The 15075-nt window shown below is 41.2% G+C and overlaps 1 protein-coding gene across 2 annotated transcripts in view; it reads right to left on the minus strand.

Annotated features, from left to right (window-relative positions):
* Positions 1 to 457: 457 nt before the first annotated feature.
* The window catches only part of LOC124115635 (ATP-dependent DNA helicase Q5-like), a 34983-nt gene continuing 20365 nt past the window's right edge, over positions 458 to 15075 (minus strand). For both annotated transcript variants that reach the window (XM_048387752.1, XM_048387751.1), the window contains exons 11-12: positions 11509 to 11581; positions 458 to 2861 (exon numbers count right to left, since the gene is read on the minus strand). In XM_048387752.1, coding sequence (XP_048243709.1) covers positions 2773 to 2861; positions 11509 to 11581 — 162 coding nt within the window. In that variant the 3' untranslated portion in view covers positions 458 to 2772. The remainder of the gene's footprint in view (positions 2862 to 11508; positions 11582 to 15075) is intronic.

The following is a 15075-nucleotide window of genomic DNA, read 5'->3' on the forward strand; positions in this document are numbered from 1 at the left end:
CACATTGTACCCATGTCGGGAATCGGACCCAGGTCTTCGGCGTGACAAACGCTTTAACCACTAGGCTACCCGACTGACCCTAAAATAAGAATAACAAGAGTTTGCCACTAACGTGGCTATATCCCCCGACCCTGTTGCAGAATTTATGACATAATTAAATCTAAACAAACCCTAACCTTTTGGAACCTAAGTCCATCTTGTTGCCATGTAAACGTAAAAAATAAATATTTCTAAAATTTCTAAATAGCAAAAGGCACCAGTTCAGCATGTACCTGACAGACCTGCAAAGTGTGATGAAAAAATATGGAACGGTTTATGAGTTATGCTCCGGAAACGAACCCTACCCTCACAGAACCTAAGTCCATCTTGTTGCCATGGAAACGTAAAAAATAAAAATTTCTAAAATTTCTAAATAGCAAAAGGCACCAGTTCAGCATGTACCTGAAAGAACCTGCCAAGTTTGATGAAAAAATATTGAACAGTTTATGAGTTATGCTCCGGAAACAAAACGTGACAGACGGACGGAGGGAGCCCGTTTCTATATCCCTCGCCAACTTCGTTGGGCGGGGGATAATAACAGTTGTAAGGTTCAGGAGTCATGAACTGGAATATATTTTTATGATGGCATGCCTTGAAGATTAAATCGATAACACAGTCTCCTTCCTGGATAACACAGCATATATCAATACATCTTCAGTATTGGATGAGTTTTCATTATCAATAGCACATGTCAATTAAATATTTATAAAGAAAGAACAAAATGAAGTCATACACATTTACCCATCTTGTCAATCCCAGAAGCACCGATTCTGTGATGAGATACCAGGGAGTGAGAATGAGATGGGTTTACCGTCACTTTGAACAGTATTCCAGTTATATCACTGTGTCGGTTTAATGTGGGAGGAAAGCCCAAAGTGATGCAGGTCTGAGACGATTACCACTTTCTTAAAACCATGAGAATGGGTATGATGCTGACAGACCTAGAAACACAATCAGGGCCAACCAGGATTCGAAACCACAATGATAGGTTTCTGGCATGTCTAAGGGGTGCAACTCTGCACAGCGAATTGCAGCACCTTCGACGACTTGGCCACCCGTGACAGCCTGATTATTTACAGACTGCTGTCAAATTGCGGGGCTTTAGTCTAATAGGCCGTCCGTGCCTCCGGATGCTAAGGGCTGTCATTGGGATGAATGTGTAATTGCTTGCAGATCAAGGACATCCTCCTGCACAGCCTGTTGTTGTACCGCAGTACCAATAGTATGTGTTGAGTATTTGTTCATCAAATGCAAGGTGTCCCATGAAACATATAACAAAATGCATAACAATAACTGTTATAGCTCTACCTTCAATGTGTTTAAGCAAATAAAAAACAGCAGTAACATAAATACATACACATTATGACTCAATCAAATTATTTGTACCAAGAAATTCAGTTATACATGTACAATTAAACAGCTTAAATATGATAATATACCATCAGCACTGTTTCTGACTAAACTCAAATCTATCATAAAGAAAAGAGTCTTAACCATATATGTGATGTGGTTTACACAAAATAACTTGGATTAATAAATTCAAGTTTTTAAATAATTGAAGTGGAAGAATTAGCTTCCAAAATGCCTTTATTTGTGGTCAATATTTTCCACCCTGAAATAATATATTTGTTTAGTTGTTTTACTGTTAAATCAGCAAAATTCCAGCTACATGAAAGTGGTATGTAAATAATCAAGTCCGGACCAGATAAACCTGTGACTGACATTAAGAGCACCTTCCACTACCTTGAGTACAATGACACACAATCAACCATGTCATCAAGCCTGACTGACTGCCTGCCCACATAGTCATCACATGGTCTTGTTTGTTGGTTGTTTGCTGCTGCATTCAGAAATATTCCAGCTTTATGACAGTGACCTGTAAGTTACCAAGTCTGGACCACACAGTCTAGAGATTGATATCATGAGCAGTCATTGGGGTACAAAAACAGGCTATCAACCAAGTTATTTAACCAGACCTCACAAGCACTTTGGTTGCCTCCAACGACCAGTGCAGGTTGCTGGAGACCACTTCTAAGCCAAAATCCTATTCAGGGCCTCTATTGACAAGCAATAGAGTTGTGAGGACCTATTTGGAGCCAGCCATTAACCATGATGATGTGACCTGATTTTCAAATAGAATAGTACCTATATTTTTATTGCTCAAGAACAATAGTGTTGATATAATACACAAACCCCGGGGTATGTACATTTGAAGAGGATGACTCCACTGTCAAAGTCCATGATAATCAAATGATGATGCCTTGAACTAAATCCATCAATGTAATGGTTCTTTTGTCTTTGACGGCAAAACCAAGGAACAAACACATCATCCACTTTAAACAGATGACTTTTTGGTAGTGGAGGTGCAGTTCTATGGATCAGTGCATTAGTTTGGCAAAAAAACCAGATATGCAGTGTAAGAGTTTCCTCAAAAACTAAAAGGATTTAGACATTATCATTATGATTATGCTTTAAATTCCTCACACAATAACCCCAATGACTACTGATTCAGCTGGCAATAAAGCTTGGAATATTTGCTGACATTAGCACATAGACATGCCAAAGTGAACACGAAGACCTTCAGGTCAACAGATAACAAAGTCAGCTCCACTTCATAAACAGACAACAGCAAGATAACAAAACATGTAATAGATCTTACATATTTGTAAATGCAGTTATAGAAATGCTATTAACAATGTGCATAAAGAAGAGGCTGACCAACAGCGCCTCCAGTCACAGCCAGCCCGTGAGGTCCTTCATGGAGGTCACCTTTCGATGTTCTTCCATGAACTCCCGGACAAGACGCTTTGTTTCCTCTTTGCCTGCAGAAAAGAAAACAACAATGACTAAATAGATAAACAGTGAGTGAATGCAATTTTATGTCAATCAACGACAGCAACATTCAAGCTATAGAATTTCACCTGAGTTACTCTTGATATCAAATATATCAACGTGAGTCGATGAAAGTTTCAAACTCTAAGTGTTAGTAAGTGAGTATGGTTTTATGCCGCTTTTAGCAATATTCCAGCAATATCATGGCGGGGGACACCAGAAATGGGCTTCACACATTGTACCCATGACTGGAATCGAACCCGGGACTTTGGCGAATGGAGCAAACGTTGTACCCACTAGGCTACCGATTTGCCCATTGAAACTCTGAGGTTTGCTGAAGTCTTGAAAGTCAAAAAGTCTTGATGTGACAAAAAGCATAAATACCCTATTCAACTTAATAAGCGCCCAGGGTGCTCTCAAAATTAGAAATAGGGGGCTCTTATTAGAATATTATTTTGGTGAAAAGAAAACAGAGTTGAAAGTCCGTAAATTTAATAATTGGGATTGTTCACTAGCCACTATATTAGCATATATTGCCGTGGGCGCTTATTAGAGCGGGGCGCTTATTACGTTGAATAAGGTAGTTCATATTGATAGGATATATGTTGATAACAAATCGCATAAGACCAAAAACAACTGTTATTCTGCAAACCTCATTCTATTGCAAAAAAAGGCAGAAGTCAGAAGAATCATGATCATTTAAGAATTGACTTCACTGTGTGAGTTCACTGGAGTATGAACCTTCATAGAGTGAGGGCCAAACTGTATGAATGTCGGAGCTTATATCGGCATTTTATACCTCCAGGGATGTAGCGCCAGATCTATACACATGACTTCATGATTACACTCACATCCATACAACAACCAGCTGTTTCTCGGAATAAAAGAGTTCCCCAAAAAGAGGGGAGACATGAGCATATGAATCCTCAACTTGCTTTACAGGAACATCTGTTGTTGTTTGTTTACAAGACATGTATTCAAGTAATATCAACATTGGGTGAGAAAGGTCTGATAAGAACTACCTCAAGTCAGTCACAATGACAGCGCCTCGTAATACATTTACATCAAGTACAAGACGTCAAAATGGGAGAAATTTCCGAAATTCTTAATGAAACTGTCGCGGTCGCATGTCAGTCATCATGGATCAGTTGGCTGATCATTGAAAGGTGATTATAAAGATGTGACAAATAGACACTAAGGTTTGATGTAGACTGTAACTGTCAGTCTAGACACGGACCGAGTCGATACTACGATAGTGGGTATGCATTTCTACTTTTTCTTCACTAGGGTGGGTTGTAGCGAGGATATTTGTGAATGATCATGCAGTCTAACTCTCTGACGTTTCTCACTGTATGCTAAAACTCGGAATTAAAGATTAAAGGGTCTACATGATCTTTTGTAAGTATTCATAAAAGTGAATTCCCAGGGGTTTCCCCAGGAATGTGGAAGTAGTCCGTCAGTGTTTACGTCATTTCAAGAATATAGTCTCGTGAAAAACTTAAGAATGTCAAATTGTGTTATTCATACGCTTATGAATGGAAAAGCTGCATATCATGTAAACTTCAAATTAAAAGATATTACACTGTTAAGTTCCAGAGGAGAAAATAAAACAGTTTATCAGAAATGGATGATTGACAGATAATGCAACACACATGCTCACATGACCTTTTTTTTTCAGGTGTGATAAAACGCCCTATCTGACACAGCTTCACTGTTCCAATACTTTCTGCAACATGCTTTCTGATTAATTATGTCAGAGTGAGTGAGTGAGTATGGTTTTATGCCGCTTTTAGCAATATTCCAGCAATATCACGGCAGGGGACACCAGAAATGGGCTTCACACATTGTACCCATGTCGGGAATCAAACCCGGGTCTTCAGCGTGACGAGCGAACGCTTTAACCACTAGGCTACCCAACCGCCCCTAATAACGTCAGAAGTTAACTACACGAACATGCAAGAAGTAAAATAAATCCTCCTAATAAAATTGATATGCAGTTAATGCATATTCATTAACATTATGACCATTTTAATAAGGAAAGTTATTTGTTGAAATTCTTGGTCTTACATAGATTAGATTAATTACTTTAAACGTAAAACATCAAAACTTAACATCAGGATAACTACTTACATTTTCAATTTATCATGTTACTCATTTGTTTAATTCTAAACAAAGAATACAAAGTGTAATTTTGAAGCAACAAAACGGCCTCACTTCAAGTTGAGAGGGTGCAAACAGTGCAGTTGTGTAGGTGTAGAGCTCGCACACATCTCTCTTCATCATAATTAAATAAGCATCCTTCTGATCGGATGGGGATAAAAGGCTACCCAACCAGGAAACACAAACTTTGAAGGGAAATTGTGATTAAGCCAACATACTAGGATAAACAGAAACATTTGGAATATTTAGATTGTAAACAGATGCTGCAGTCGGTTTAAGAAGTATTACACATGAAGGAATTGTATGTTCTATAGCACATGCTTTTAGATGTGGTCGCTGTGACATTTGAGATTCTGGAAATACAGACATAAGTGGAAAGTGTTTTGACAGTGACTCCAGCTGATGTTAACACACTTTTGTAATGCATATTGCAGAGAAGGACGGGCAGTCTTCCACAGATGATGTTGTTGCCCAATTAGTAGGCAATACACATCTCAAGATACGATGTATCTTGGCTGGTTGTTTGTTTGTTGTTTAACGCTGCCCTCCAGCAATATTTCAGCTATATGACAGCGGTCTGTAAATAATCGAGTCTGGACCAGACAATCCAGTGATTGACATCATGAGCATCTATCCACGCAATTGTGATATGAGGACCTGCATCGACCATGTCAGCGAGCTGGACCACACAATCCTGTTAGTCGCATCTTACGACAAGCATGTCTTTGTAGTTAGGTCATGAGACAATATAATCCAGACATGAAAACTTGACACCTTCGTTTTTAAGGGATGACAACATACCTAATCAAGACATCTTTGTTATGTTCAATACACTTGAGGCCATTAAACTTTCAACAGCTTAAGAATTCTTGATGCTACATAAAGAAAATAGCATGTACTTACATTTATCTTGTTCAACTTGTCAAACAACAATATTCAGGAATATCACATCAGCCTCTTAGTCTACACCATCAAGGCATGAGAAACAATCTACACCATCAATACATGAGTAACCATCTACACCATCAAGACATGAGCAACAATCTACACCATCAAGGCATGAGCAACCATCTACACCATCAGGGCATGAGCAACAATCTACACCATCAAGGCATGAGAAACAATCTACACCATCAGGGCATGAGCAACAATCTACACCATCAAGGCATGAGCAACAATCTACACCATCAGGGCATGAGCAAAAATCTACACCATCAAGGCATGAGCAACAATCTACACCATCAGGGCATGAGAAACAGTCTACACCATCAAGGCATGAGCAACAATCTACACCATCAGGGCATGAGCAACAATCTACACCATCAAGGCATGGGCAACCATCTACACCATCAGGGCATGAGAAACAGTCTACACCATCAAGGCATGAGCAACAATCTACACCATCAAGGCATGAGCAACAATCTACACCATCAAGACATGAGTAACCATCTACACTATCAAGACATGAGCAATCATCTACACCATCAAGGCATGAGCAACAATCTACACCATCAAGGCATGAGCAACCATCTACACCATCAGGGCATGAGCAACAATCTACACCATCAGGGCATGAACAACCATCTACACCATCAAGGCATGAGCAACCATCTACACCATCAAGACATGAGCAACAATCTACACCATCAGGGCATGAACAACCATCTACACCATCAAGGCATGAGCAACCATCTACACCATCAAGGCATGAGCAACAATCTACACCATCAGGGCATGACCAACCATCTACACAATCAAGGCATGGGCAACAATCTACACCATCAGGTCATGAACAACCATCTACACCATCAAAGCATGAGCAACAATCTACACCATCAAGACATGAGCAACAATCTACAACATCAGGGCATGAGCAACCATCTACACCATCAGGGCATGAACAACCATCTACACCATCAGAGCTGAGCAACAATCTACACAATCAGGGCTTGAGCAACCATCTACACCATCAAGGCTGAGCAACAATCTACACAATCAGGGCATGAGTAACCATCTACACCATCAGGGCATGAGCAGCCATCTACACCATCAAGGCATGAGCAAACATCTACACCATCAAGGCATGAGCAATCATCAACGCCATCAAGGCATGAGCAGCCATCTACACCATCAGGAAATGAGCAACAATCTACACCATCAGGGCATGAGCAGCAATCTACACCATCAGGGCATGAGAAACAATCTACACCATCAGGGCATGAGCAGCAATCTACACCATCAGGGAATGAGAAACAATCTACACCATTAGGGCTGAGCAACAATCTACACATTCTGGGCTGAGCAACCTATTCTTCTTTGGGATACAGGGGACCTATCCTTCCCTGAGATACAGGGGACCTATTCTTCTTTGAGATACAGGGGACCTATTCTTTACCAGGATACCGGGGACCTATCCTTCCCTGAGATACGAGGGACCTATCCTTCCCTGAGATACAGGGGACCTATTCTTCCCTGAGATACAGGGGACCTAGGGCTGAGCAACAATCTACACATTCTGGGCTGAGCAACAATCTACACCATCAGGAGATGTGCAACAATCCCCATCATCTAAATAAAAGTGACAAGGGAACCTATTCTTCTTTGGGATACAGGGGACCTATCCTTCCCTGAGATACAGGGGACCTATTCTTCTTTGAGATACAGGGGACCTATTCTTTACCAGGATACCGGGGACCTATCCTTCCCTGAGATACGAGGGACCTATCCTTCCCTGAGATACAGGGGACCTATTCTTCCCTGAGATACAGGGGACCTACTCTTCCCTGAGATACAGAGAACTTACTCTTCCCTGAGATACAGAGAACCTACTCTTCCCTGATATACAGAGAACTTACTCTTCCCTGAGATACAGGGGACCTATTCTTACCTGAGATACAGAGGACCTATTCTTCCCTGAGATACAGAGAACTTACTCTTCCCTGAGATACAGAGAACTTACTCTTCCCTGAGATACAGAGAACCTACTCTTCCCTGAGATACAGAGAACTTACTCTTCCCTGAGATACAGAGAACTTACTCTTCCCTGAGATACAGAGAACCTACTCTTCCCTGAGATACAGGGAACTTACTCTTCCCTGAGATACAGGGGACCTATTCTTACCTGAGATACAGAGAACTTACTCTTCCCTGAGATACAGAGGACCTACTCTTCCCTGAGATACAGGGGACCTATTCTTCCCTGAGATACAGAGAACCTACTCTTCCCTGAGATACAAGGGACCTATTCTTCCCTGAGATACAGGGGACCTATTCTTCCCCAGGACACAGGTTCCCATTCTTCCCTGGGATACAGGAGACATATTCTTCCCTGGGATACAGGAGACATATTCTTCACCGGGATACAGGAAACATATTCTTCACCGGGATACAGGAGACATATTCTTCACCGGGATAAAGGAGACATATTCTTCCCTGGGATACCTGGGATCTATTCTTCCCTGAGATACAGGGGACCTATTCTTCCCTGAGATACAAGGGACCTATTCTTCCCCTGGACACAGGTTCCTATTCTTCCCTGGGATACAGGAGACATATTCTTCCCCTGGATACAGGAGACATATTCTTCCCTGGGATACCTGGGACCTATTCTTCCCTGAGATACAGGGGACCTATTCTTCCCTGAGATACAGGGGACCTATTCTTCCTTGAGATACAGGAGACATATTCTTCCCTGGGATACCTGGGACCTATTCTTCCCTGGGATACCTGGGACCTATTCTTCCCTGGGATACAGGGGATCTATTCTTCCCTGAGATACAGGGGACCTATTCTTCCCTGAGATACAGGAGACCTATTCTTCCCTGAGATACAGCGGACCTATTCTTCCCTGAGATACAGGGGACCTATTCTTCCTTGAGATACAGGAGACATATTCTTCCCTGGGATACCTGGGACCTATTCTTCCCTGGGATACAGGGGATCTATTCTTCCCTGAGATACAGGGGACCTATTCTTCCTTGAGATACAGGGGACCTATTCTTCCCTGAGATACAGGGGACCTATTCTTCCCTGAGATACAGGGGACCTATTCTTCCCTGAGATACAGGGGACCTATTCTTCCTTGAGATACAGGAGACATATTCTTCCCTGGGATACCTGGGACCTATTCTTCCCTGGGATACAGGGGACCTATTCTTCCCTGGGATACAGGGGATCTATTCTTCCCTGAGATACAGGGGACCTACTCTTCCCTGAGATACAGAGAACCTACTCTTCCCTGATACAGGGGACCTTTTCTTCCCTGAGATACAGGGGACCTTTTCTTCCCTGAGATACAGGGGACCTATTCTTCCCTGAGATACAGGGGACCTATTCTTCCTTGAGATACAGGAGACATATTCTTCCCTGGGATACCTGGGACCTATTCTTCCCTGGGATACAGGGGACCTATTCTTCCCTGGGATACAGGGGATCTATTCTTCCCTGGGATACAGGGGATCTATTCTTCCCTGAGATACAGGGGACCTACTCTTCCCTGAGATACAGAGAACCTATTCTTCCCTGAGATACAGAGAATCTACTCTTCCCTGACACAGGGGACCTTTTCTTCCACAGGACACAGGAACTATTCTTCCCTGGGACTCAGGGTGCCTATTCTTCCCCATGGCATGGGAGCTAGATGTCCCTGTGACACAATAGACCTTTGTAAAGGGACCTTTTTTTCCCTGGAATACTAAAAATGGGAATAATTCTAGGTCAGTATGATGGCTCCTCAAAGTTGACCACTGAATCACTGTCTATCAGTGATAGAAACTAACAGTCCATTAAAACACATCTGTGATATCATTCTATTGTTTAAATGCTCCATTATTTTTCAGGAATGGACTGTTGTTTGCTAATTATACATTATCTTGAAACAAAATGTCAATGAATTTACAAGGAAATTTTTATAGTGAACGATTTCAAATTTTGTCGGAAAACATGTGTTGCAAGCAGGGGTCAAACCCGCTTTGGTTGATTTAGCTAAATGACGGCAAGGTGTGAAATTAACTTTTAAACGTTATGAAATACTTGCCTTATCCTAACAAACTCAAAACGTAATATGTATATAATGATGTCTTAAAGCTGGCTACATCTAACAATTTTCATTTTCATATTTAAAGCAATGAAATAAACCCTTGACAAGAAAAAACTCCTATAGTCCCTATGCAAGCGGTTGATAAAATACTAGTTTAGGGCCCGACTAAATTATGAAGAGCCATGTACCAAGAATAGTATGTATCAGCTTGAGTCGGAGCTTGGCGTATCATGCATCACGCAAGGGCGACTAATACAGCTTAAATTCAGGCTACAAAGAACTCTGGTTTATTTTTCAAATATTTTCCACAAGAGAATGTTTTGTCAAAGAGTAAAATTATGGATGTGTTAGAAGTAGGGGAATAACTTCGTAACTCTCCATTCCTTAAAAATAATGGGACTTGGCTCCATTATTTTTAAAGAATGGAGAATTACTCGAACATTCCCCACTACCTAGTCCTTATAAAGATAACATACAGCAAAACCCCTATAAAGGGTAAATTTCTACTAGCCCTTAGTATACCTTAACTATTGGCCAGTTAAGCAAGGACCATAGGACTAGTGCCAATTTCTAATGCTGTCTATAATAGTATAACATTGACGCAAATTATGGGCCACTACTGAAAGCTGATGGTCAACTAATCTTTCATATTATCCCTGGAAGTAAACTAAAGCCATATTTGAGTACCTCATATATGAGGCTCAACAAAATACAGCATAGTTAGGTTCATAGCAACTTTGTCAAATTGATCATTATACAGCCAATCATGACATTCTCCCCTGCTAACAAGGAAGGAACGCTTGGAACCTCCACTCCCGTTGAGCTGCGGACACGATGGAATCAAGTGAGTGGATGTATACTGTTTTACGCCATAGCTGACACTATACCAGCTATATCACCACCTGAGCCAAGCAAACCAGTGGTTGATAACATCAGCAACCATTCATGTAGTTGCGTTCCATGTTCATCAGCCAGATAGAATTTTGCCGCCACCCAATCATTTCTTAGCCTGCTCTTACTACACATGTTACAAGCATGGGTTCTGTGCCTATTCTGTGCTGGAATTCCTCTCAACAGAGTAATGATGGAACTGGTGAGGTGAAACGCGTCCAAGACCATTGCACTTATATAGCGATGTGCATGCATGTGTGTTCGCCTGTTTGAGTGAGTGAGTGAGTTGGGTTTAACGCTGCTTTTAACAGTATTCTAGTTATATTGCGGCGTGTCAGCTTAATGTGGGAGGAAAGCCCGAAGTGATGCAGGTCTAAGACGTTTTAGAGGCAGAATCAATATGTTAAGGGCTAAAAGTTCAACAACATACAACGTCCCGGGACCCCCGACCTTCTACTCTCCGGGTGGACGCTCTACCACTAGACCACAGAGGCAGAGATGGAACTGAATGATACAAAAACACTGAGAGCAAACGTTTAGTATCGTACCAGTTGTAGGCAGTCCTTTTGTTGTCTCCACTACTTTATGAGAAATGCACCGGGCCACTGTCTTGAACAGCTCCTGAAATACAAACAATAGTTGGGAATGAGCATGACGAGTGAGTGGGCTTCAGGCCTGCCAGCTGTGACAATACCAATGTGGTTCACAGCGTAACAGGTCTCAACTCCCAATACAGTGGTTGATAGAGTGAGCAACTATCCACCACGAAGGCAGGTGTACAATGAAACACAATCCACCTGAGCATCTGGGCCCCCTTGCACAAAGCGATCTTAGAGCTTAGACTATTGTAAACCTATGTTAAAGTATGGGAGTTACAATCACCTTTGCGCTAAGATTGCTTTGTGCAAGTGTGCCTAGGTGTGAGTGAGTGTGGTTTTACACAATATCCCAGCAATATCACGGCGGGGGACACCAGAAATGAGCTTCACACATTGTACCCATGTCGGGAAATCGAACCCGGGTCTTGGCGTGACGAGCGAGCGCTTTAACCACTAGGCTACCCGACCGCCCAAGTGTGCCTTGGACACCAGGGCCCCCTTCTAGGCACCTCATCAAAGGCAAGGGTTCATTGAGATCAATTTTGGCTCTATTCGTTTGTTGTTTAACCCTACCCTCAGCAATATTCCAGCTATATGACGGTGGCCTTTCAATAATTGATTGATGTCATGAGCAACATCCCATGCTGTTGGGATACGATGACAAGCAATCCACAAAGTCTCTTACAGCCAGCATAGGTTGCTGGAACCAATTCTAACAAGAATCCTCACACAAGTTGAAGCTTAAAGCCTGTTGTCAGATAACGTTAAGAATACACCTTGAAAACAATCACTACTAAATACATATTTCCATATCAAATAGCAATTTTTAAAAATTGTATCATGTATTTATTTTCTAATGAAACACATTTGTTTTTGTTTACAAGGTGACATGCTCCTATGGAAATACAGAAACCGAAACAAATTACTTAATGACATATTTTGAGACCATTCCATGTCAATATTTATTTGAATACTCTTTCCATGACTTTCTGCTGCTTTGTATCATGCGATAAAACCAATTCTTTGCTACCATCTGGAGGAACATACAGTTCTTTTACCAGCTCAGCTATCAGTGTATTTTAGATATTTACCAAAGCAACAGGCTTGGGGGGAGTCACAGCATCAAAGGCCATATTATTCAGTTTTACGCAAAAGCTTGTGAAATGGTAGAGAAATTCACATACTAAAACAAATGTTTGTGAACAAAGATTAGAATAATGCCGATTTTGACTGACTGAACATTTAGAGTTGGAAGGGTTATCTCCCTTAGAAACAGGACAATTTTACAGGTAGTGTGTTTTGTTGGTAAACAAATGAACTGTCTTTGTGAGAGTTTGAAGGGAATATTGTCTACTGTCCTAAACTAGCACATATCCAAGGGAACAATACAGACACTCATTGCCATGATATGCAACCGAGAAACACATCTCTTCACACAGCCTGTCATGCTTGACGGAGAAGATCATATCATCAACAACTCTAATTATTTGTTTGTTTGTTTGTTGTTTAACGCTGCACTCAGCAATATTCCAGCTATATGACGGCGGTCGGTAAATAATGGAGTCTGGACCAGACAATACAGTGATTGACGTCATGAGCATTGATCTACGCATGCGCAATTGGGATCGATGACATGCATCAACAAAGTCAGCAAGCCTGACCACCGATCCCGTAAGTCCCCCCTTATGACAAGCATAGTCGCCTTTTATGGCAAGCATGGGGGCTGAAGATCTATTCTACCCCGGATCTTCACGGGTCACAACTCTTATTAGCTAAGACTGGTTGATATACAGGGTAGCCATGTTAATATACTGTCAAAGTGAAAAGATCGGATCATCAACAACTCTGATTAGCTAAGACTGGTTGATATACAGGGTAGCCATGTTAATATACTGTCAAAGTGAAAAGATCGGATCATCAACAACTCTGATTAGCTGAGACTGGTTGATATACAGGGTAGCCATGTTAATATACTGTCAAAGTGAAAAGATCGGATCATCAACAACTCTGATTAGCTGAGACTGGTTGATATACAGGGTAGCCATGTTAATATACTGTCAAAGTGAAAAGATCGGATCATCAACAACTCTGATTAGCTGAGACTGGTTGATATACAGGGTAGCCATGTTAATATACTGTCAAAGTGAAAAGATCGGATCATCAACAACTCTGATTAGCTAAGACTGGTTGATATACAGGGTAGCCATGTTAATATACTGTCAAAGTGAAAAGATCGGATCATCAACAACTCTGATTAGCTGAGACTGGTTGATATACAGGGTAGCCATGTTAATATACTGTCAAAGTGAAAAGATCGGATCATCAACAACTCTGATTAGCTGAGACTGGTTGATATACAGGGTAGCCATGTTAATATACTGTCAAAGTGAAAAGATCGGATCATCAACAACTCTGATTAGCTGAGACTGGTTGATATACAGGGTAGCCATGTTAATATACTGTCAAAGTGAAAAGATCGGATCATCAACAACTCTGATTAGCTGAGACTGGTTGATATACAGGGTAGCCATGTTAATATACTGTCAAAGTGAAAAGATCGGATCATCAACAACTCTGATTAGCTGAGACTGGTTGATATACAGGGTAGCCATGTTAATATACTGTCAAAGTGAAAAGATCGGATCATCAACAACTCTGATTAGCTGAGACTGGTTGATATACAGGGTAGCCATGTTAATATACTGTCAAAGTGTAAAGTTCTCAGTGAAATCATCCAGATTATTCATGGTCAACAGTATGTCCCTTTGCAGTGGGATATCGGGTATCTGGCCTCCTTAAGCATGTTAAACATGGATGAGTTTCGCTGCAACATCTTTATAGCATTACGACAAGGACACCTTGATTTTCATGCTTCATTTCAGTCCAGAAGGCATGGTTTCTAGAATACGCAGGTTACAGTGTGCAACTCATTTTAAATCAGAAATGGCGGAAACCTTAGTCATAAATTAGAAAGTGACGAAGCAAAGTGAGGTGAGTACCAACACTTCTGAACAATGACAACTTACGTTATATTTTAATAGTTATTTATCAAAACTGATTTTGATATCCCTAACAATGTTTGAGTCAAATCCTGATAGTAAAGGTGTCCTTGTGATAAGCCTAATCATGATCATGTTCATCGTTAAAGCCTTAGAGGGTCCAAACTTACTACCTGGGTATCCTCCCCCTATTACCCGACCCCACCCAGGTACCCGCTGTAGTTCTCAAGAGGTAGGTACAAACTGTCCAAATTGGAAAAGTTTGACCGTAGCCCTGGCAAATGTGTTTAGATACACGTACAAAACGATCGGGTCATGCATACACTGACGTTGACTGAAGTTTTATTTTTATTCAAACATAAAAAAGTCAGAAGGAGTGGACGTAGTAGTCAGAAAGAACTGCGAAAATTAGTGACTTGTAGTCTAGACATAGAGTTCTAGAATTTTTTTGTCATTAAACAATATATCATGTGACTAACCATGGTTCCGGGTAGTCCTGTGGGTACCTGGGTCCTAC

This window comes from Haliotis rufescens, unplaced genomic scaffold (assembly GCF_023055435.1).
Source record: "Haliotis rufescens isolate VD_foot unplaced genomic scaffold, xgHalRufe1.0.p SCAF_7, whole genome shotgun sequence".
Taxonomy (NCBI): domain Eukaryota; kingdom Metazoa; phylum Mollusca; class Gastropoda; order Lepetellida; family Haliotidae; genus Haliotis; species Haliotis rufescens.